General features: G+C 44.6%; 1 protein-coding gene across 1 annotated transcript in view; it reads right to left on the bottom strand.

Moving 5' to 3' along the window:
* Nucleotides 1-13,177: 13,177 nt before the first annotated feature.
* Nucleotides 13,178-20,944, bottom strand: part of RIN2 (Ras and Rab interactor 2) — a 102,765-nt gene continuing 94,998 nt past the window's right edge. Inside the window, exons 13-14 of the mRNA XM_024753735.1 lie at nucleotides 17,824-17,987; nucleotides 13,178-15,049 (exon numbers count right to left, since the gene is read on the bottom strand). Coding sequence (XP_024609503.1) covers nucleotides 14,726-15,049; nucleotides 17,824-17,987 — 488 coding nt within the window. The 3' untranslated portion in view covers nucleotides 13,178-14,725. The remainder of the gene's footprint in view (nucleotides 15,050-17,823; nucleotides 17,988-20,944) is intronic.

Below are 20,944 nucleotides of genomic sequence, written 5' to 3'. Positions count from 1 at the left end.
ATAAAATGTATGGTTAAAAAGTGGATACCCAAATGGTTCCAGTCATGCTAAGTTTTCAAATAACTGAATGGAATATCACTTTTCAAATGTAAATTTAAGTTATTTAAATAAAGTTAAAGTCCTGGGGGACAGGTTGCAGAGGTCAAACCAACCCACATAACTGAAGTCTAAATTCAAAGCCCTCACAGCTCTTAACTGCCCTGGGGCCCTACTTGCCCCACAGGAATCTCAGCAGCCCCTGCCCAGATGTGTGGCCCAGGCAGGGCAGGTAGAGAGAGCGATGACAGAGGAAGTAGGCAGGCCCCCCAAGAAAGATGCCCCCCACCAACGTCCAAGCTCAGCTCCAGGCCTTGTCTCCAAAGGCCCAATAACAGAGGCATGTGACAGTCCCTGGGGAACAAACTCATCTCCAAGGTTTCTACAAATGCTCCAGGAGGAGAGACTGACCTCATAAGCTCACCTGCCTGCCAGGTGTTTCAACAGGGAGAAATTTCAGAGACAATTTCCTATCAGGAAAACCCAATGTGCTACATTATTTTTTTTTGAATTTTATTTTATTTAGTTTTTTATACAGCAGGTTCTTATTAGCTATCCATTTAATACATATTAGTATATACATGTCAATCCCAATCTCCCAATTCATCCCACCACCACCAACTGCCCCCAATGTGCTACATTAAATGAATGCTAAAAGATAATTTTTAGAAAAGGTAAAATTGTGCTTCTCATACAAATATGAAATGAACACATGACAAAGATTTCAACTCATTCATTATGAAAGAACCAGTAAGATGTTGCAATCGGTTCAAAGGAGAATTTAAACTGCACAAGGCAATCAGGAATGCTGAAATGGATTTATAAATAGACGTACAGCTGGTTAATATTCACCGTGCGGTATACCTGGCAGGGCACCCAGTCTTTTTTTTTTTTTGGTCATTTCCAAATGAACTGAGTTAAAACTAAATAGATTACTGACTACCAAAGAAATAAGGGTACCTAAAAGTTTCCTTTAACGCCTAAGATATATATTATATTATGTCATATATAGTCTATGTGTTTTCAACATCTTAATGAAAATCGTTGAGATCCAAGTATTTTTTATCATAAGTTTCCATTTAGGGCACTATTGTCTCTTTATAATGAAAGCTATAATGATCTCTGTAATGATCGTTGTCTGCTCTGCCCTAGTCTCCTGATTATGTTGCTTGTATTATTGTTATTTTTCAGAACTTTTATATACATCTGTGTTACAACTATGCATCCTCCAGTTGTTTGATTTCCGTCTATAATTGAGTGGATGTAATGTGCACTGCCATTTTTTTATTACAATTTTCTCGTTCCATTCTTCATTTCGATTCATTTATGGGTTGGCTGGATTTCATTATAGTATTTTCTTTTTGTTTTGCTTTGCTTTGCTTTGTTTTCCAGGGGCCCCGCGGGGCTGCTGCTCTGTTCCCAGAGCTCCATAGTCTGTGAGATGCCTGATTAGAATATTGGCTGGATATTCATGGATCCCATGTTCTCTCCCCACCAAGAACTTTGTAAACATCATTATTCCATTTTTTCCCTGGTGTTTAAAGTTTCTGGGGGAAAGGAGTAAGGCCAGCATGATTTTTGTTTTCCCTTTGGGGAGTGACTTAGTTTTTTTTTATTGCAGTGAGATTAGTCATGACACTTCGAGAAAGAAAACATTCTTAAAAGTGCATACATTTTAACCTGAGTAAATCTTTGACAGTTTCAGCAGTTTAACACAAATTTACAAAAAAAAAAAAAAGTCAAAGCTGAATCACTTCCACATAACCAGTGGGAATGTAAAGTGGCACAGCCTCTCTGGAAAACAGTTTGGTGGTTTCTTTAAAAACTAAATATGCAACTACCATTTAAGCCCAGCTTGCACTCCTGGGCATTTATCCCAGAGAAATGAAAACTTATGTTCCCACAAAAACCTGTACAGAAATATTTAAGCCAGAATAAAAATTCTGTCTACTGTATGATTCCATTTATAAGATAAACTAGAAAGGAGAGAATTTCGGGAACATAAAACAGATCATTGGTTGCAGGGGCTGGGGTTGGGGAACAGAAGGAAATTAGGGGAGAGTTTTATGGGACTGATCACAGTGGTGACTCCATCACTGAATGGATCTGTCAAAATTCATAGAACGTACGCTGAAAAGAGTGAACTTTACTGTATGTAAGTTATATCTTAATAAACCTGACTCTAAAGAAAATAGAATCACCATGGTTTACCTCAGTGTCCCCACCACTCAGTAACTTTAAAAAGCACGAACTACATTTAAATGCCTCGGAGTCCCATAGTTACTTGGGCTCCTAGGCCATGCTGTTATTGCTTTCTGTTTCAGCACATTCAATCTTATTTTTACCCTGCCCATTGTCCTATGTTACTGATGACTCAGAGCTTCCCATTGATCATTTTACATTGTGTACTTCCTTTTACTGCTTAGTTGGAAAAAATGACAAGCTTTTACCACATTTTATCACAAAACATCTTCCTGCCCATTGAGACAGAACCTCATGTGCTCTTCTGTAAACAGTGCTGACCCAGGCTCTCACACATCATTCACTGTGGCCACATTCTGACATTTAAACAAGCAAAGAGCTTGAAGTTTCATCCCTTGCTACTCTGTTTCTTTTCCTTCAGATCAAGCGGAAAAGACAAAGTGCCCAGTAAGTATATATCTTGATAAATCCTTAGCAATGTGCTTGACCATGAAACAGCTGGGATGGGTAGTCGCCTTCAGATAAAAAATTTATTTCTTTATAAAATAAGTGGGTCAGATAGAGGCACTGACTCCAACCACCCATGTAATCAATTATTTTTAGTTTGGGTAACTAGCTTGTACAAAAAGCACTCACCGTTCGTATGAAAAGCTGACTACAGGTTTCAGTGAAACAAGATGAGCTGCACACATGAGCTTCCTATCAACACCTCACTTAAGATGAGAAGAAAAGAGAATTTAACAACTTTTTAAAGGCATAAATTCATAAGAACAAAGAGAATGGAGAAGGAGACAATAGCCGATGAGAGCTAGCCGCACAGTTACAGATGCTAGGAAACTCATTTAGCAGACAGAAGCAAGTTGAGGGTTCAGCAACTATAGGACGAAAAGCCAAGGGGCAAGGCAATGGATTCCCAGTGCAGAATCTGCTGAGGCTCAGGATTCAGACAAGGCAGGGACAACGGCAGGGAGAAGAGGACAGCCTTACTCCCTGGAGAGGCATAGGAAGCTGTGTTCCCAAGTTCTCAAAGCACAGTCCATACTACAGAAGGTGAAGATTTAATCTTCTTATACCATATACGTAGACGTGCAATTTTTCTTCGCCAGTCTCCCCAAATAATTATATAACATTTTGGATAAATTAATGTTTTTTATTATGATTTTTTTCATAAATTTATTTATTTTTGGCTGCGTTGGGTCTTCGTTGCTGCAGACGGGCTTTCTCTAGTTGCGGCGAGTGGGGGCTACTCTTTGCTGTGGTGCGTGGGCTTCTCATTGCAGTGGCCTCTCTTGCTGCAGAGCAAGGGTTCTAGGTGCGTGGGCTTCAGCAGTTGTGGCACACGGGCTCAGTAGCTGTGGCGCACAGGCTTAGTTGCTCCGTGGCATGTGGGGTCTTCCCGGACCAGGGATCGAATCCGTGTCCCCTACATTCCAGACCACCGCATTGGAAATCGGGTTTAAGTAAGAGCTGGCACATTGACCCTGCCCTACATAGGTCCCAGAATGCTGGCAGTGAGATTTAACCCCACCCTGCAACCCCCAGTAGGGTACTGGAGAACTTTTCCTGGGGAAATCGCCTGACCCAAGAGAAAAGCTCCATAGATATTCACATTTTTCATCCTTCCAATAAAATGACCAGGTTGCGACATGGTCACCCTAAAGGGAGGGCCGCCAGTTCACAAACTCTGCCAATATACACAGCTTCCAAGAAGCTTTGTGGTGCTTTACATTTAATTATGAATAATCGGGACTTCCCTGGTGGTATAGTGGATAAGACCCCATGCTCCCAATGCAGGGGGCCCAGGTTTGATCCCTGGTCAGGGAACTAGATCCCACATGTGTACCGTAACTAAGGAGCCTGCCTGCCGCAACTACAGAACCTGCCTGCTGCAGCTAAGGAGCTGGCAAGCCGCAACAAAGGAGCCTGCCTGCCACAACTAAGACCCGGGGCAACCAAAATAAATAAATAAATAAATAAATATTAACCAAAAAACCCCACAACCCCCCACCCAAAACTATGAATAATCAAAAGCCACTGAACATATGAGTACAGCCGCTAATCCAAAAGACAGAATAAAACTAACAGAAAAAGAAAAGTGGGATAAACAGATTTTTTTAAAAAAAATAATGCTATAACTAAGATCCACAGACAGACAAGATATTTCATCCAGGGGATAAAAGAACTAAATATTATAAAAATTACATTCAGAAACAAAGTATGTTATTATTATAAATTAAAAATTCAATAATTGAAGCAATACCCCAGAAAGGATAAGAAAAAGACATAGAGACAAGAAGTAGGAATTAAAGCTTGAAAAAAAAAATAGGAGTGCAATCTAGTAGGTCTGTTACCAAGCCAGGTTTATTTGCCTGACCTGAAGCAAGCCAAACGTTAAGACATGGAGGTTTGTCACACAGAAAAGGTTTCTTTGCAAGGCAGCCAAAGAAGGAGAATGGAGAACAAATTTCAAATCTGCCTCCCTGAAGGCGAGGGCTTGAGATATTTATGGGATAAAGGAGTAGGGTGGTCTTAGGTGTGGGAAAAGGCGACTGGAGGTAGGGAAAAAGTGAGGTAACCGGTGTTGTGCATAGGTGTATCTGGGTTACACGCTTTTCCACGGGATGCCTGTTTAAAAAAAAATGGAGGCATTTAGCACGATCTGAAGGTGGAGTTTTTCAGCCCTCTGGTGTCAAGATGTATTTCACTGGACACCTGCGTAAGCCAAATTTTAGGGTTGGCATTCCTAATCAGTCTTACTCAGCTTCAACTGCACTGGAGCTGACTCCAAGTTCCTGGAAAACAACTTAAGCCCCCATTACTATAGCAACCCCTACTTCAAAGGTGTTATCTACAGGGGGCAGTTAGGGAGCCAAAAAATAATTAAGGCGAGCTTGGTCAGTGAAGGCAGGTCACAAGTGGAGGGTTTCTTAACAAGCTGTTCCCTTATCTGGTGTTCTGTAAGACAAGCTCAAGAATTTCTGTTAGTCACCAGTTTCTGTTAACCCAGTGGGGCACGTTTTCAGGTTCAATATTTAAATAATAGGAACTCCAGAAAGAGAAAATAGATGGGAAGAAATAATAATTTTGAAAACATGAGAAATGTTCTCAGAATTAAAGAATATGAGCTTCCAGAGAGTGAAAGAGATCTGAGTCTCCAACACAACTGATGAAAAAAACAAATCCACATCGAGGCACATCTTTGAAATTTGAGAACAGTAGGGATAAGGAGACTCTTCTAACAGCTTCTGGAAAATGGAAGGGAAGTGTATCAGTTAGCTTTCACTGGGTAAAAACGAATCACCCAAACCTAGCGACTTAAGTTGTGGGTTGGTTGGGTGGTTCTTCTGGTCTGAGCTGGAGGCTTGTTGGTTGTATCATCCCAGACGGCCTCGCTCACGTGTCTGGGATGTCCTGGGATGGCTGGGACTTCTCTCTACACAATCCCTTATCTTCTAGGAAACTAGTTTGTTCTGTTCACAAGGGTGATGGAAGGGTTCTCAGCAGCAAGAAGGGGCCAGCCCAATGCACAAGCACTTTTCAAACCTCCACTTGCACCCTGTTTACTAGAGTCCTTTTGACCAAGGTGAGTCCTCCGGTTGGGCCTACAGTCAAGGTGGAAGGAGACGATCCAATGGTATAAAATGAGATGAGATTCATATATGTATGGATTAGAAATCAAGTGACGTCAGACACCAGCATCTCTGAAAGCTAGATGACAAGAGAAAAAAACATTATTTCTAACCTTCAAGATTCTGAGAGGAGGGCTTCCCTGGTGGCGCAGTGGTTAAGAATCTGCCTGCCAATGCAGGGGCCACGGGTTCGAGCCCTGGCCCGGGAAGATCCCACATGCCGTGGAACAGCTAGGCCCATGTGCCACAACTACTGTGCCTGAGCTCTAGAGCCCACAAGCCACAAATACTGAGCCCACATGCCACAACTGCTGAAGCCTGCGTGCCTGGAACCAGTGCTCCGCAACAAGAGAAGCCACCATAATGAGAAGCCCGCGAACCACAATGAAGAGTAGCCCCCACTCACTGCAACTAGAGAAAGCCTGCACACAGCAATGAAGACCCAACACAGCCAAAAATAAATAAATAAATAAATAAATTAATTAAAAAAAAAGATTCTGAGAGGAAATTTCTAACAGGGTTCTCGACCTAGTCAAACTGTCAAGCACTAGGAATGATAGAAGAATCAGAAGAATATGTAAAAGCCTCAAACGTTTCACCTTCAATTCTTCTAAATAATGTGCTCTAGTAAAAAAAGAAGTGAGTGAAGAAAGAGAAAAAAAGGATCCAAGAAATAGGATATAGGACATTTAACTCTGTAGCATGGTAAGGAGAATTTCCAGGAAGACAGTTCTATCACAGTCCTAGAAACCAACTGGCCCACCCACATTACAACAGGAGGACAGCTCTAGGAAAGATATCTCAATGAAAAAAATAAAAGGAAATGATAGACTATTCTGAATTATTAGATCATGTTGAAAGGAATTTCTCAGCTGTGGAATAGGAGTTGAGAATGAATTAGTGATAGGTACATTAAAAGTAAACCATAAAAACGGAAGCAATCATTAACTCCAAGAAAAACAAAAAGTTGTACAAAAAGGAAATACAATTGCATTATAGTTTAGCTCTGAACAATATTTACGTTGCCATCATAATAAAAAACATGAATTTATCCAAAATGTTATATAATTATTTGGGGAGACTGGCGGAGAAAAATTGCATGTCTATGTATATGGTATAAGAAGATTAAATCCTCACCTTCCATAGTACGGACTCAGTAAATAATGTCTAATATTGGAAAAGAAATCAATAAGCAACAGTATAAGCATTTTTTAAAGAAATATGCAGATAAATAATGGCAGATGGAGCTGGAGAAGTTGTTTAGAGGGGGAGGCATCAGAAATGGGATTCGGGGACCTCCCTGGCAGTCCAGTGGTTAAGAATCCACCTTCCAGTATAGGGGATGGGAGTTCAATACCTGGTAGGGAACTAAGATCCCACATGCCATGCGGCAACTAAGCCCCCGCGCCGCAACTACTGAGCCTGTGAGCTCTAGAGCCCACGCACCACAACTAGAGAGCCCACACACTGCAACAGCAAGATCCCGCGTGCCGCAACAAAGATCCCGCATGCTGCAACTAAGACCTGACACGGCCAAATAAATAAATAAATAAATAATTTTAAAAAAGGATTGTACATTAAGTGAAAAATATTTTTAAAAATAGAAATGGGATTGGGGGAGGGGACAGGAACTGCTGCCTCATTATACACCTGGGAATATTTGATGTGGTGTTTATTTTGTAAAAGCAAATCCTCCCTTCCCCCACAAAAAAAGAGCGAAACCACATGCGTGAAACAACATTGCAAGCATAGGAGGGTTCAGGATTGTTTGGAATCACTGTCCGGAGGAATGCAAGCGTTCTGCAGGGTCCACAGCACTTTCCCTTTGCAGCTGCCGCCTGTTGAGTCCAAAGATGTTTTAAACAATTCACTCCTTAGTCACCAAATACATTTTAAATACATCTATCTTCCCTGCTTTTCAAAATCGATGAGCAAAATGGCCCTGTAGATAATAGATTCTCAGGGAATGAAATGCCTTTAAAAGAAAGTTGGCTGTCCTTTCAGAAAATAAAAAAGCCCATAAACTTCCAATATCACGTGCAGACAGTGTGACTAGTTAATTATCCAGACTACATGATGATGTCCCTGCACACACACGCACACACACACACACACACACGAGTACACATGTGCGAGCAGATGGCCCAGACAGAAAGAACCTTCTGACTCAGCTTCTGTTTGCCTCACATAGTTGGAGGTAAAAGCAGATGCCTGGCAAAACCACTGTATTGGTCTTCAACCCCGCCTCATTTTGAGTCTTTCCCCCTACGTTTCAGGTCTCTTTTCCCTATGAAAGCAAGAAGAATAAATCATCATGAGAAAAGCACGTGTTTCCTGACACCTGCATTTTAAGCCTTTTGTGATCATGTACGTGGTTTGAAGTGAGGTTATGCCTCTTTTTTAGTTAGTGTCACAAGCTCCATCCCTCCAGAGATTTAACAGCAGCAGCTTAAGTTTAATTGTATCAGCTGCACAAATGCCCCCAACACAAACATGCCTTGAACTTGCTCAAACTGTAACGTGCATGTGGATCACCTGTGGGAATTTTGTTAAAATGTAGATTCTGATTCAGTAGGTCTGGGAGGGTCCTGAGACTCTGATGAGCTCCTGGAAGATGCTATGCTTGGTCCATGGATTGCATTTTCACCAGCAAAATCTTCAACTATCTGTGAAATGAGATTTTGCAATTTGCCAAGTATTGTATTTCCACGTGCTTGTGAAAAGCAGAAGCTTTCCAGTGTCCTAGCTAGTTCATGTGTATTTAATTTTGATTGGTTAAAGAGTCTTGGGCAGTTTATTTTTCTTTGCAATTTTTCATTCTTTCAGTTCATTGTCGATGCACTTCTGTTCTGTGCGTGATTGTATATCAGTAGACTGAAGAAACAGAGTGAAAAAGATAAAATTGACTAAAACTGCAATCTGAGTCCATTCTCTCAAAATTTGTAGAACTGGCAGGAAAGAGGAAGCACAGACATCAGAGATAAGGAAAATCACATCAAATCACACCTTATTCTTTTTGGTAAAGCCTATTGTATTTAAGAGGAATCCAGTTAAATAACAGACATGTATATATAAATATCTAAATGAATAAGTGAATGTAAAAAATAAAATTAAAAGAGGAAAAGCTGTGGCAATAATCACTGACTGTAGTTACACTTTTACTTAAGCAATCATTCCTTTCTAGGAAGCGCTACTGTAGCCACCCTCGGGGCAGAGCCGGTTCCTCCCAGGATGTCACTCTGGCCATCCCTGCAATCTCCCTCCCTCCTCCCCTTTCCCCCTCTTGGCAATAGTCACCACTGGCCACGGCCCTGCTTGATGTTCTTGGCCAGTAGGGAATACTGGGAATATCCTCCCAGTTCACACCTGTACTCCTCCATCACCACCATCATCAACAACAAAGTTAACGGATGGCATTCACTTTATTTTTAATTCTCCCACACTGGGCATCTCGTCCCTATATATATATATGTGTGTGTGTGTGTGTGTGTGTGTGTGTGTGTGTGTGTGTGTGTGTATGTATACATATATATGTATGTATATATATATAAAAATATATATACATATATATACACACATATATAAACATATATAGTTAATATATATAATATATACATTAACACATATAGTTAATATACATAATATATACATTATACAGTTTATATATAATATATACATTGATATATAGTTAATATATAATATATATTAACATAGTTAATATGTAATATACACATAATATATAGTTAATATATAATATATACATTGATATATATAGTTAATATACATAATATGTATATTGATATATATAGTTAATATATATAATATATATCGATATATAGTTAATATATATGTATATTGATATATAGTTAATATATATAATATATAGATATATAGTTAATATATATAATATATAGATTTATATAGTTAATATATATAATATATAACTGCATATATATATAATATGTATATTGATATATATAGTTTATATATATTAAACCTTAGTACCTGTTACTGTCTTTCTTTTTTTCACAAGAAACTTGCCAGCAGATAAAAACGTGAATGGGTCAGTAGAAACAAACAACGGCAGTGGAAAGTTTTCTCTCGAAGAGGTTGATTGTCTCATGATAATAGTGACAAATATTCAATGTGCCTGTGGAGTGCCGGGTTCTAAGATGTCACATGGATTAATTCAGTGCCTCGTGGCTCTCGCAGGAGCCAAGAGGGAGATGCCGTCAGCACCTCGGCTGGTACGGGGTGCCTGTTTGACAGTGCGCATGTGTGTGTTTTGTGGAGAGAGGAGGCTGTGACGTGGTTTTATTTTATATGCACCGATAACTGTAGTTTTTCAGTTTCTTAAGTCATTCCTAGTTAATTTGCTAGAACTTCACTCTCCAACATAGCAGCCACCAGTCACCCGTGGCTGCTGAGCATTTGACATCTGGCTGCTGAGACGTGACGTAAGTGCCCAATACACACAAGATTTGGGAGATGATGAAAAAAAATTAGTGTAATTACCTCTAATGTTTTTGATTGATTAATTGTTGAAATATTATATTTGGGATAGCATGGGTTAAATAATAAAATAGATTACTAAAATAAAATAAATGATTAGTAATACTGTAATATCGTGCTATTGATTTCACCCATTTGTTTTTCTTCTTTTTTTTAACGTGGCTCCTAGAAAATTTTAAATCATCTATGTGGCTTGCTTCCTACTTCCATGGAACAGTGCCATGCTACAAGTACATTTTCCATGGTCTTTTGCTGAAGTCAGCCGAGGAAGACCAAGAACCTGTAACTGAATAGGCGTTAGGGGCTGTAGACAAAGTCTTACCTCTCTCGGGTGTGTTTCTCTCCTAAGACCTGTGTCTTGATCTATCCTGGTATTTCTCAGCCCCGATTTCACAGTAGAATCACCTTGGAAGTCTCAGTGGAAGTCGCTGCCTGGGTCCCACATGCAGAGATTCTGATGGTCTGGGCAGCCTGGCCTACGGGCTTTTAAAGGCCTGCAGGTGAGCTGAAGAAGCGCCGAAGCTGAGAACCTGATGGGAATAGGACCAGCGAACACTGAGCCCTGGGGACAGACCGGGTGGGCGGGGTGTAGGTGGTGGCACCCGGCTCACCCTGCATCTCCGGTAGAACTGGAGAAGCCTGGAGAAGCGTGTGTTGTGGACAGGCCTCAGGGAAAGGCCAGAGCCCGCCCAGCTCATTAAAACCTAAAACCTGCCCCCCAGGGTCCTGGGGGAGGGAAGGGAAGGAATGGAGCTAAATAGGGGGGGAACTGCCTTCAGCTGTGTGAGGTGATGTATTCCCCAGGGGACCGAGGGCGGGCCGCGGGGGCCGATAGACGCCAGGGAGGAAACCTTAGCCCAGAGCTGAGCCCTGCCTGGTCCCCGCTACCCACCCACCCCAGCCACTGTCCCTCTCCCCGCCAGGGGCCCTGAGCGCCTCCCCCTCCAGGCTGACAGAGTCCGGGATTCACCACAGCAGATCTGTGTTCGGTGGAAGGAAATACTCAGATTCATTCTTATGATGATATTCTAAATGTCTATTGCATACAGAACTTTCAGGCAACTTCCACTCTGGAAGCTTAGGTTATTAGCATCGAGAGACAAGAAGCTGTCTGGCCCCCGTCCCCCCACCCTTCAGATCAATCAAAGCTGCCGCCCTGCACACGTGCCTGCTGGGTGGGGGTCTGAGGGCAGACCCTTGGTACTACTTTATTAAATGTATCGGCCCAGACCTTTCTGAATAATTTTTTATAAACTTCCCCTGCATACCTTCCCGACAAAAGTCACTGTCCATGGGGGAAATGTTTGTGCCAAATGCCACCCATCCTTCCACGTTGGAGGGAAACATCTTTTTCAAACAAGAACGTGTTCTCCAAATCTTCCTCCCTCCACCTCTTCGACTTTTTTACGATCCCTTTAGGATTCTGCCATGTTATGTGAATTTTCTCCCATTTCCAACTTGATCAGGGTTCACTAAATGACCAACAATACTCTTGGTCTCAAATTCACCATCACAAGCATGGTCTGAAAGATGATGATTTTTAGGATTTTATCATCAGATACTGCCAGGCGATTAGAATGCCCGTGTCCCATGTACGTAGCCCTTCCTCTCAGACTTTAGGGAGTAAGCAGGCAGTGCCGTTGATAATCAGAGTGCTGTCTCATTTCCAGTCTCTTAAAGATGGAGGTAGGAGATGCCCGGCAGACGTGAAGCCGCATTTATGAATGAAAGCATTCATGGTTGGGTTTCCTGCCTTCTGTGTTTCCTTACAGATCTAAAGTTGTAACTTCCACACGATACTGATCTACTCGAACAGTTTCTATTTCTATTCTGCGTCCCTGAGGAGAGAATATTTGGCACTGCATATAACATTAAAAAAAAAAAAAAAAGAAATCCTTTCCTCTGGCTGGCATTCAACTTTTATATTTTTAGATTTGGAAATACATTTTCCTCTCCCTCCACCCAGCATGTATATTTTTACTCTCCTCTTATTCCTTCAAACTGCCCCAAAATCTGTTTCCTGGCAATTTGAGAAGTGAGAAATGTTGGCGTGGGGAAAAAAGTGAAGACGCATGTGAAGCTGTAACTTTAGCATGGAAACATTGCCCAACGACAAAACCAGGGGCTGTCTTGTGATGTTTTCTTCTGCTCACACTAGCGTCCTATTTTGATCTCACTGAAGTTTACTCCAGCTGTCTCCCATTCAGGCACAGTGACCTGCTTTAAGTCAGCAGTGTACTGACTTCGGAGGACAAGGAGAGCGTGATGACCTTAAACTACAGGGACTGAATTGTCACTCTGAATTCATTGTAAATATGCAAAGCAGGCAGTCGGCTCAGCCACAGTTCTGATCTTTAAGCATCCATCCTACTGACGGGTTAGAAAGTTCGTTCAGTCAACAAGGACCTATCAAGCCATTGCCAAGCACCAGGAATAGGCCAGCCTCTGCCGTGCTGATTTTGAAACAGCCCTGAACTTTCAGCTGGGGCACTTCAGAGGTTACATAAAAAAAAAAAAAAAAGACCAGGGCGGGGTGTCTGCAGGGCTCTTCTGATTAGCTGTGATGTTCTCTTGGTCCAACTAAGCCAAGGACTGTCCCAGATAACACCAAATCCTTTCAGGTTAGAACACATTCTTTTCCTTCTGCTCCTGTCAGAACATGAGCTTGGTGAAAAAATTTCAACTTTTCTGTTCCCTATGGATTATCTAACCACAAACACTGGCGTGGGTTCCAGATTTACATAACATTCTCTGGTGCAAAATCACCTTCTGCTTCTCAAAGGAAAAAGACAACTGAAGAATATTTCAAGAATTATTTTCACACATGATTATCGCACAGTATTACAATGTATTATGTGCAAAATTCCATTAAAAAAATCATTTACAAAAGGAAGTACAACACAGTATGTGTTGAGGGTTCCAGATGTACAGCAAAAGCTTAAAAAGGTACAAGGTACAAAGCCAACAAAATTAGATGACTACGCATCCTTACACAGTACAATAACATGTTTTTGTAACTACCTTTGTTATGTTGATAGGAGACCCTCATCCTCTGTGCAAACCGCCCCTCCCCAGGCCCCGCCCAAACAGGTTTCATAAAACAGAAATTTAACTTCCGCCACACATTCTACAACACAGACGGGCTTTTTGGTGCATTTGCAAACTCCTTTCCAAATGGCATTTATTTAACTCAATGAAACTCACAATACATGGTTTCTGCCCAAGATAATTTGATGCTGTTAGTTTTGATTTATGTGGAAAAGGAAAAAAAAAGTGGTGTTCTTATTTTTTTTTTCTCTCGTGGGGTTTTCAAAATTGCTTCCGAAAGCAAATAACATGGGACAGATTTTGCATATCTCACTGCATATTTACAGTATTTTCAGCATAGGTGGTTCCTTTTATCTCCTTTTCCCACTTCCTTCAAGGAGTCTGAACCAGCAGACTCCACCCCTTAGTCCTCTGTTAGAGTCTGTATTTCCCTCTCGACCTCTCTCTACATTCATTTCTTTCCTGATCCCCAGCACCACTTGGTGAAAACACAAAACAATGTGATACCACTGAGCGTGAACAAGGTAATAACAGTACGTTGGATTTCCAAAGGCATTCTGTGGCCAGTGTCAGTAATACATCGCTGTAAGAAACCCAGCAGTCTCTCCCCACAAAGTTGCTCAAACATCCAGTTACAGAAGAGAGACTTTTAAAATGCAATACTCTCAAATCCAGCAAGAGATTTCTTTTTGCATATTAAATGTTAAAATCACATGCATAATTATAGAATATCTTAAAGTTACAAAAATATTTTAAAAACCAATCCTGACAGTTTACCTGCAACTGCTATAAAAATTTCTATGAAATATATAAAAACGCAAAGGCTCTTCGTAAAAAAAAAAAGAAGAAGAAGAAGAAGAAAGGAAGGAAAGGATGGAGGCACCCACTGAACTGAGAGGTCCTTGATGCACTGCATCGGACAGTCTTGTCAAACGCCTGCTGTTGAACTCAAGAGAAGAGCTTGTACCTTAAATGTTTACTCAGTACGTATACATACACGTGAGCCAACCCTGTACCTGGCTGGGGGTAGGCAGCAAACGATCTCGGGACACCTGAACCATCAGATGCAGTTCTCCATCTCTGAAGGACGGATCCTACTGTTTCATGAACCTCAGCTACTGTGCTTGGGCGTCGTGGCTAAAGGTGCCCTTGGCCAAGTCGGCCTGTGGATGGCTCCGTCACTGAACCGAGCGGACCCCAAGGAGGTGACTGCTTTGCAAGCACAAGCACGTGGAAGCCAGAGGCCAGGTTCCTAACTCCGCTCTTTGGATGCACCGCTGGGAAGCCTCGCGTGTCTCCTAGGAGGCAGTGAGCTCTTCTTCCCCGTTCTGGAAGATGACGCCATAAGGATCCTTCTTGATGCGCTTGTAGACAAAGTGGAAGACGTGGGACTGTGGCCGGCTGTGCAGCTCGGCCTTGATTTTCTGAGGGTATGTGTCCTCTGCCAGCTGCTGCCACGTTTCGTCCACAAAGAGGAAGAGGCTGTACTCCTCGGGGTCGGCCACCTTGAACTTCTCGGCACAGAGCTGACACACGTCCTCCGTGGTGACGTAAGGCCTCACAAGGAGGGTCTTTCCCGTGCAGCCACTGTTGACATCTTGGAATGCAACCCGGAGGTAATTCTGCAGGTGGAAAGAGAGGTGCAGGGGCGGCGTCAGAAGAGGAAGCGAGATGGTGCAGGTGAGCCTGGGGACGGCAGGGAGAGGCCTCACAGGTGAGCCTCGTCGGGACGTCCAGGGTCAGGACACGAGGCCCCCCAAGTACAGGGAAAGAGGCTGATGTGAAACGGGATGGTGGGGAGCACAACTGTATGGACTTTAATTCATCCCCAACACAAGGAGCGGGAGGAAGTCCGTTCAGCCCTGCTCTCACCCTTCAGTCTCTCTCATAAAGCTGGGCTGAGAAATCCCTGGTTAAGAGTGTCAACCAGATCTGACAGGTTTATTTTATTCCCAGCTTGAAAAACCAACCAAATGTCAGAAGAGCCAGGAGTCAGCAGCAGGAGACACATTAACATATGTCGACACAAGAGCACACGTTCCGTTCGCTTTGCACTCCTTTTTATGAAGCCTAAGCAGGGGCGACGGCGTTAGGCTGCACCACGAAATACTGCGGACGGTTGACCATCCTTCCCCTCCCCCACTGGCAATTTCACACGGTTCAGCCCAACACAAGGTGGCTCTGACTGCCATGTGGGAAAGTCGGCAGGGGTTGTGGATTCTGTGGAAAGGCCTGGGAGATGCAGGGCGGTGCCGTGGAGATGGGGGCTGCAGGCTGGGGGGTGTCTGCAGGCCCTGCGTCGTGAGCAGTACCAGGCGAGCAGCTTCACGGAACAGAACAGACCTGGGGCCCGGACGAGGTGCGGGGCATCCCAGGCTCCTGCCCGGCTCTCTGAGATTCTGTGGCCCTGGGTCATTCTGCAGTTCTACTTCCTCAGGAGTGGGGTTACCAGATAAAATAGGGAACGCCCAGTTAAATCTGATTTTCAGACAGAAGACAAATACATCTCCCTTTTCGAAATCTGGCCGCCCTACTCAGGAGTAATGGGGAGTGGGGCTCTCTGCCGGGGGTCCTACATGGTTACCCTGAGGGTTTCCTCAGGTGATAGAAAAGAGAGCTCTTGGGAAGGCCAGTGCACCCTGCACACGGATGGTAACACCGACGCTCTTGAACGGGAACATTAGAGGGCACCTTCGGGTACACACATGCCCGGCTTCACCAACCCCTCCTCTCCCATACCGCCCCCTCAGCACATGGCCTGCACATGGTATGCATTTACTTACTGACTCCTAAAAAAAACCTTGTGAAGGAGGCCTACACTATCCCTGTTTGACCAGTGAAGAAACCGAGGCACAGAGAGGTTAAGGAACTTGCCCAAGGTCACATAGTGAGTGAGTGGCGGCGCCAGTGTTCTGGTGTCTTGACCACTGAGGTGAGGTGTGCTGCCTCTCCAGGGTGAGCAGATGTGTGTGTCTGTGACTCTGACTTAGGAGTTCCAGGTGCAGCTTTGCTTCCTGGCTTTGGCTTCTACAGCCAAGCTGAGTGTTGACAATTCCCATCTTGGGTCTGTTCTTAGAAGATGTGCATCTCTGAGGTGAGTGAGGCCAGTGGGGAGGGGTGTGCACACGGCATGGACTCTGGGGGTTCTAGGTTAGAAACTCCAGATGGAGAGAGGGGACCAGGGGAAGGGGATAATGGCAGGTGGGGAGGTGGAAGGATGCGTTTTTAGCCCTTCTTCTTTCCCTTCCTCCGTGCTTCTCCCCAGAGGCTGTGTGGCCTTAGGAACCTCCTCCCCAGATGGCCAACAGTCGCCACATTCCAAGGGATGCTAAATCGCTCAACACGTGGACGGTTCTTCAACAGTCCAAGGGGTGGGGGGCGTACAGGATGCCTTCTCGCCCCTTAGGTTTATGCGCCCGGGAAGGAATTTCTGGGAACACTCCTTCCTATCTTGGAGAAAACCTTGCTGACCTTGCCTTTCCACGATGGGTGGCTTTAAACCAAATGTACCTTTTGAGTGTTTTCAGAGCATTAAAAAGGCAAAAAGGGCAAGGAAGGTGAATCTGGACGTGGAGCAAATCTGTCCTGCTTGGAAATTCACCACGTGGCACGTGGACACAAAGTACGGTCGGGGTTTACAATTCTATTTGAAACTTTTGAAATATTATCTGAAGACGTTTGCAGACTTACTCATCGTTTCATAGACTGTGAGCAAATCAAGCGTTCCTGTGTTGGGTCGAGATTTCTATAGCCTCAACCTGCCTCTCCTCTCTAGGAAGCGAGCTCTGTGGGAACCCGCCTTCCCAGGGACCAGCTCAGGGGCACAGAAAATTCTGGAAGGGGATCCAGGCAGGACCTGGCCCAGATGCTCGCTCTTCAACTCTGGCCCTGACCAGCTGCCAGAGCTGACGCTGCTGATGAGATGCTGGGGTCTTCTGTTTTGGGGGGTGGCGAGATGAAAGAGGAGAGGTGTCCCTCTTCTCAGAGAGACCAGGTCAAGTGCAGGGCCTCACACGGCTGCTTCCACCTCCCAGTCCCCCATCTGCCACCTGTGCTGAGAGCATCCTTCCTTCCAGCTTCCTGTGCGCTCAGGTGGGCAGTATCCACGCTGGACGTTCTGGAGGAAATCCTGCCCTAACTTGACCCTGATTTCTTAAGGGCAGCAAAACTTGGGCCAAATCCACACACACACATATATATATTCTGTTAATTTAAGGAAAACAGAGAAGTGAAACAACAAGGTCAGAGGGTGGTTTAAAATATCCCTCTTCCACCAGATGGTCCGACGAAGGGAGGCCCTCGGGTGCCCTGAGCTGCGTGCGCCATGAGCCAGCTCTGCTTCCCAAGGACAAAGGAAGCAGCAGGAGTCTGTCCCCACTGCCGGCCGGCCACGTACCTGAAAGTCGTCCACTGAGGGGATGGTCCGGTTGGTGGTCCTCCGCTTGTGCCACTGCCTCAGGGTGTCCCTGGCCTCGGAGCTCAGCAGTCTCGCTGCCTGCTCTTCCTGGAAATTCTTTATCAGGGAAAGTGCTCCGTAGGCGCTGGTCAGGTAGTAGCCTCCTGGAAAGGGTGGAAAGAATGAGTTCTCCAGGGGTTTACCAGTTGGACAACAGTTGGGGGCCCACCGTGTTGGAGGTCCGGTTCGGCATTTTCTCCTTCTCTTCCGCGTGCATTTCCTTGAGGGACCGCATGAGAGCACATCCTAACCCATCTATTCCTGCATCCGTCTCCGTGGATGTACGGCTGACCCAGGCCTGGGCCACCGCCCACCGTGGACCACGCCCTGCTTTCCCTGATGGAATTTCCATTCCAACGGGTGAGACACACAGAATCTCTGTTATCTAAGCACAATTGTGAAAATGCTTTGCCAGAAAAGGTCAGGGTGCTGGGGCCTGATGCAGGTGGGGAGGCGTGTGAGGACGGCAGGGTCCACCTTTCTGAGGCCAGAACCCTTTAGTACAGGAACAGGAATCCACCTACTTCTGGCAACACCTGCTTTGGGGCTTTTCCTTTAGGAATTACTCTTTTCTAAATTTTGAGAAAACTATACACTTTGAAAGGAATACACAGTATACATGTGTGCTCACGACAATATGGATTCTTCAAAATAACTTCTCCCTCCTGATTCCCTTTCTTACCCTTCCCTGGGGACTCTCATAACGCGACATTTAGGAAAGAGTAATTTACAAGGAAAAGCAAGTGATGTCCCTTTGCTGGTGCATTTGGGAACGATGTCTTATGTTTGGGGGAGTGTTAAAAAGATTTACAACACTCTGAGAGACATAAATGTGTTCACAGTTTGGTCTTAAACTATAATTAGGTGCCTCCCTGAAACTTGTAAGCTGTGTGCTAGAGAAACACTAGGGGGCGCCCCAAACATTTATTACAAATTCCCTAAATGGGCACAGCACATCATCAACTGAGAGACATTTCTTTGTCCAAATACCTATCGAATCTCCACCGTGAGCCAGGTACAGAGCGGGGGCGGGTTTGTAGAAATTAGAATCAGAGTCCCTGCTTTATAAATGTACTAAAGAAAACGGACATTGGTGGTTTATTCATGCAGGGACCGGAAGTTAGTTGTGGTTTAATAAGTTTTGTCTGCAAGTATCTCGTTCATGGCCAAAGTATTTAGCTGCTAACACAAGACCCTGGAGAACTTTCTCTCTGGTCAACAGGTGACAACATTCAAGATGGCAACTGGTCCACCATCTAGGAAACGAGCTGAACGCCCCCCTGTGACTCATACTGAGAAAGAAACACACTTTTGTGGCTTTCAGGTCACTGGCAGAGATCTGGAGTACAGCGCTTTGAGTGGCTGATTTTTACTAAATATTTTCCCCATGAACAAATCACATGATTGAGTGGGAAACTCAGTAGCATGGAATTTAAATGCCACACAGAGGATTTCAGGAGAAACCAATATGGACTTAATACTTAAGAGAGGCTTGTGGAGGTGTCAGGATTGGAGCTCGGACTTGGAGGGACTATGACAGTTGAGTTTGGGAGGGGACTGTTTCCTCTGAACGCCAAATTTTAGACTCCACGGCTCAAAGTTCAGGCCGCTATGGAGAAAACTCCAAATGCTGGAAGCACAAAACTGACCACACTTTGAAACATGTGGATGCAATTAGAGGAAGGTTTAAATTTCTGCAAAACTCTAACCCTGCCAGCAGGGCTGTGCACGTAAAAGGGATTCCATGACGCTTTTTTCCGCAAATGAAACTACCTGCTTAAACAGCAGAAAACAGATGTGGGCTGTCGTCCCGCAAACCAAAGAGGGCTTTGGGCAGTAGGGCAGGATACAGGGCTGGACAAGCAGTGCATCTCTGCTTGGCTGCCTCTTCCTCCCAGACTGCAGAGCTCTGGTCTGAGAGGCGGGCCTGGTCTGCAACCACGGCCACCCGACGGGGCCGCCCTGCTCTCCCAGGAAGCAGGCCGAGAAACCAGGACACGGCTGAGTGGAGGCAGGCTCTAGTGAAAACCCGAGCTTGCTGGCTGCGCTGTAGTTTTGCTAGCTGGGTCCTCGTCTCTCTCTGTGATTCCTGGAGTTGAGGACTGCCACCCGCCCCATCCGTCACCGACATAGTGGCCAGGGCAGTGCCTCGCTCCGAGGAAACGATGGGAAAGGTGGCAGGAAGTGGCTGTCTCGACCCTCAGGCCACATGATGTAAGTGTATGTTTGTCCTAAGCACACTCTGTCAGCAGCAGAATGGTAATTTTCTGAGGGAAACTGGCATGCCCTTCCCCCAAAGCCCCAAGAGTTCAGCACACTTTTTACTAGCATTAAATATGACTGAAGCTCAAAAAAATCTCAGATGCATATAAAATTATAATAATAACGCAGTGGAAGAAAGGAAAGCATGGGACAGAGACAGATGTATGTTTCCTCTTAGTCCCTGGACAGAGCCACACGCTTCTCGAACCCTTCTGGAAATCCCAGGGCAGAGCAGGGGAGGAATGCTCCTGGCAGGGTCTGGCCAGAGGGTCTGGCCTCAGCGTCGTGAATATTGATGAGGGGAGATAAATGGGGGAGAGGTAAAGGGATGGAGAGGCTCATTCACAGGATGAAGATATTCATCACTGGTCCGGAGTCAGCGTTGTCCCTACAGGGACGGAAGGGGGACCCTCAGGGCTCCCTGGAGGTCAGACACTCTGAACGAAAGCCAGGCACTGGGGACTTAGTGAACGAATGTACACACTCGGGGGTGACACTGCACTGCAGTTTCCTCCAGGGAAAATCCTGGGATGATGCATTCCCTGGGGAATCCCATGAGCACGTGGATGGACCTTTTTACTCAAGCCCAGACTAAAGCTCACTGGAGAGAAAACATGTTATGCAACAATGCATCACTCAGGGTCTATCTGGGCTCCAACAGGGACACATGGAAATGGACTGTCAGGATGCACCAGGATGAATAGGCTCCGATCTGCTCCCCTTTAAGAAGACAAGGTCACACAAGAGTCCTAGTTATTCCAAGCCTGTGCATCACAGTGACAAACACCCCAATTATTTC

Source organism: Neophocaena asiaeorientalis, unplaced genomic scaffold (assembly GCF_003031525.2).
Source record: "Neophocaena asiaeorientalis asiaeorientalis breed wild unplaced genomic scaffold, Neophocaena_asiaeorientalis_V1.1 scaffold302, whole genome shotgun sequence".
Classification (NCBI taxonomy): domain Eukaryota; kingdom Metazoa; phylum Chordata; class Mammalia; order Artiodactyla; family Phocoenidae; genus Neophocaena; species Neophocaena asiaeorientalis.
This window is presented reverse-complemented; position numbering and strand designations above follow the sequence as displayed.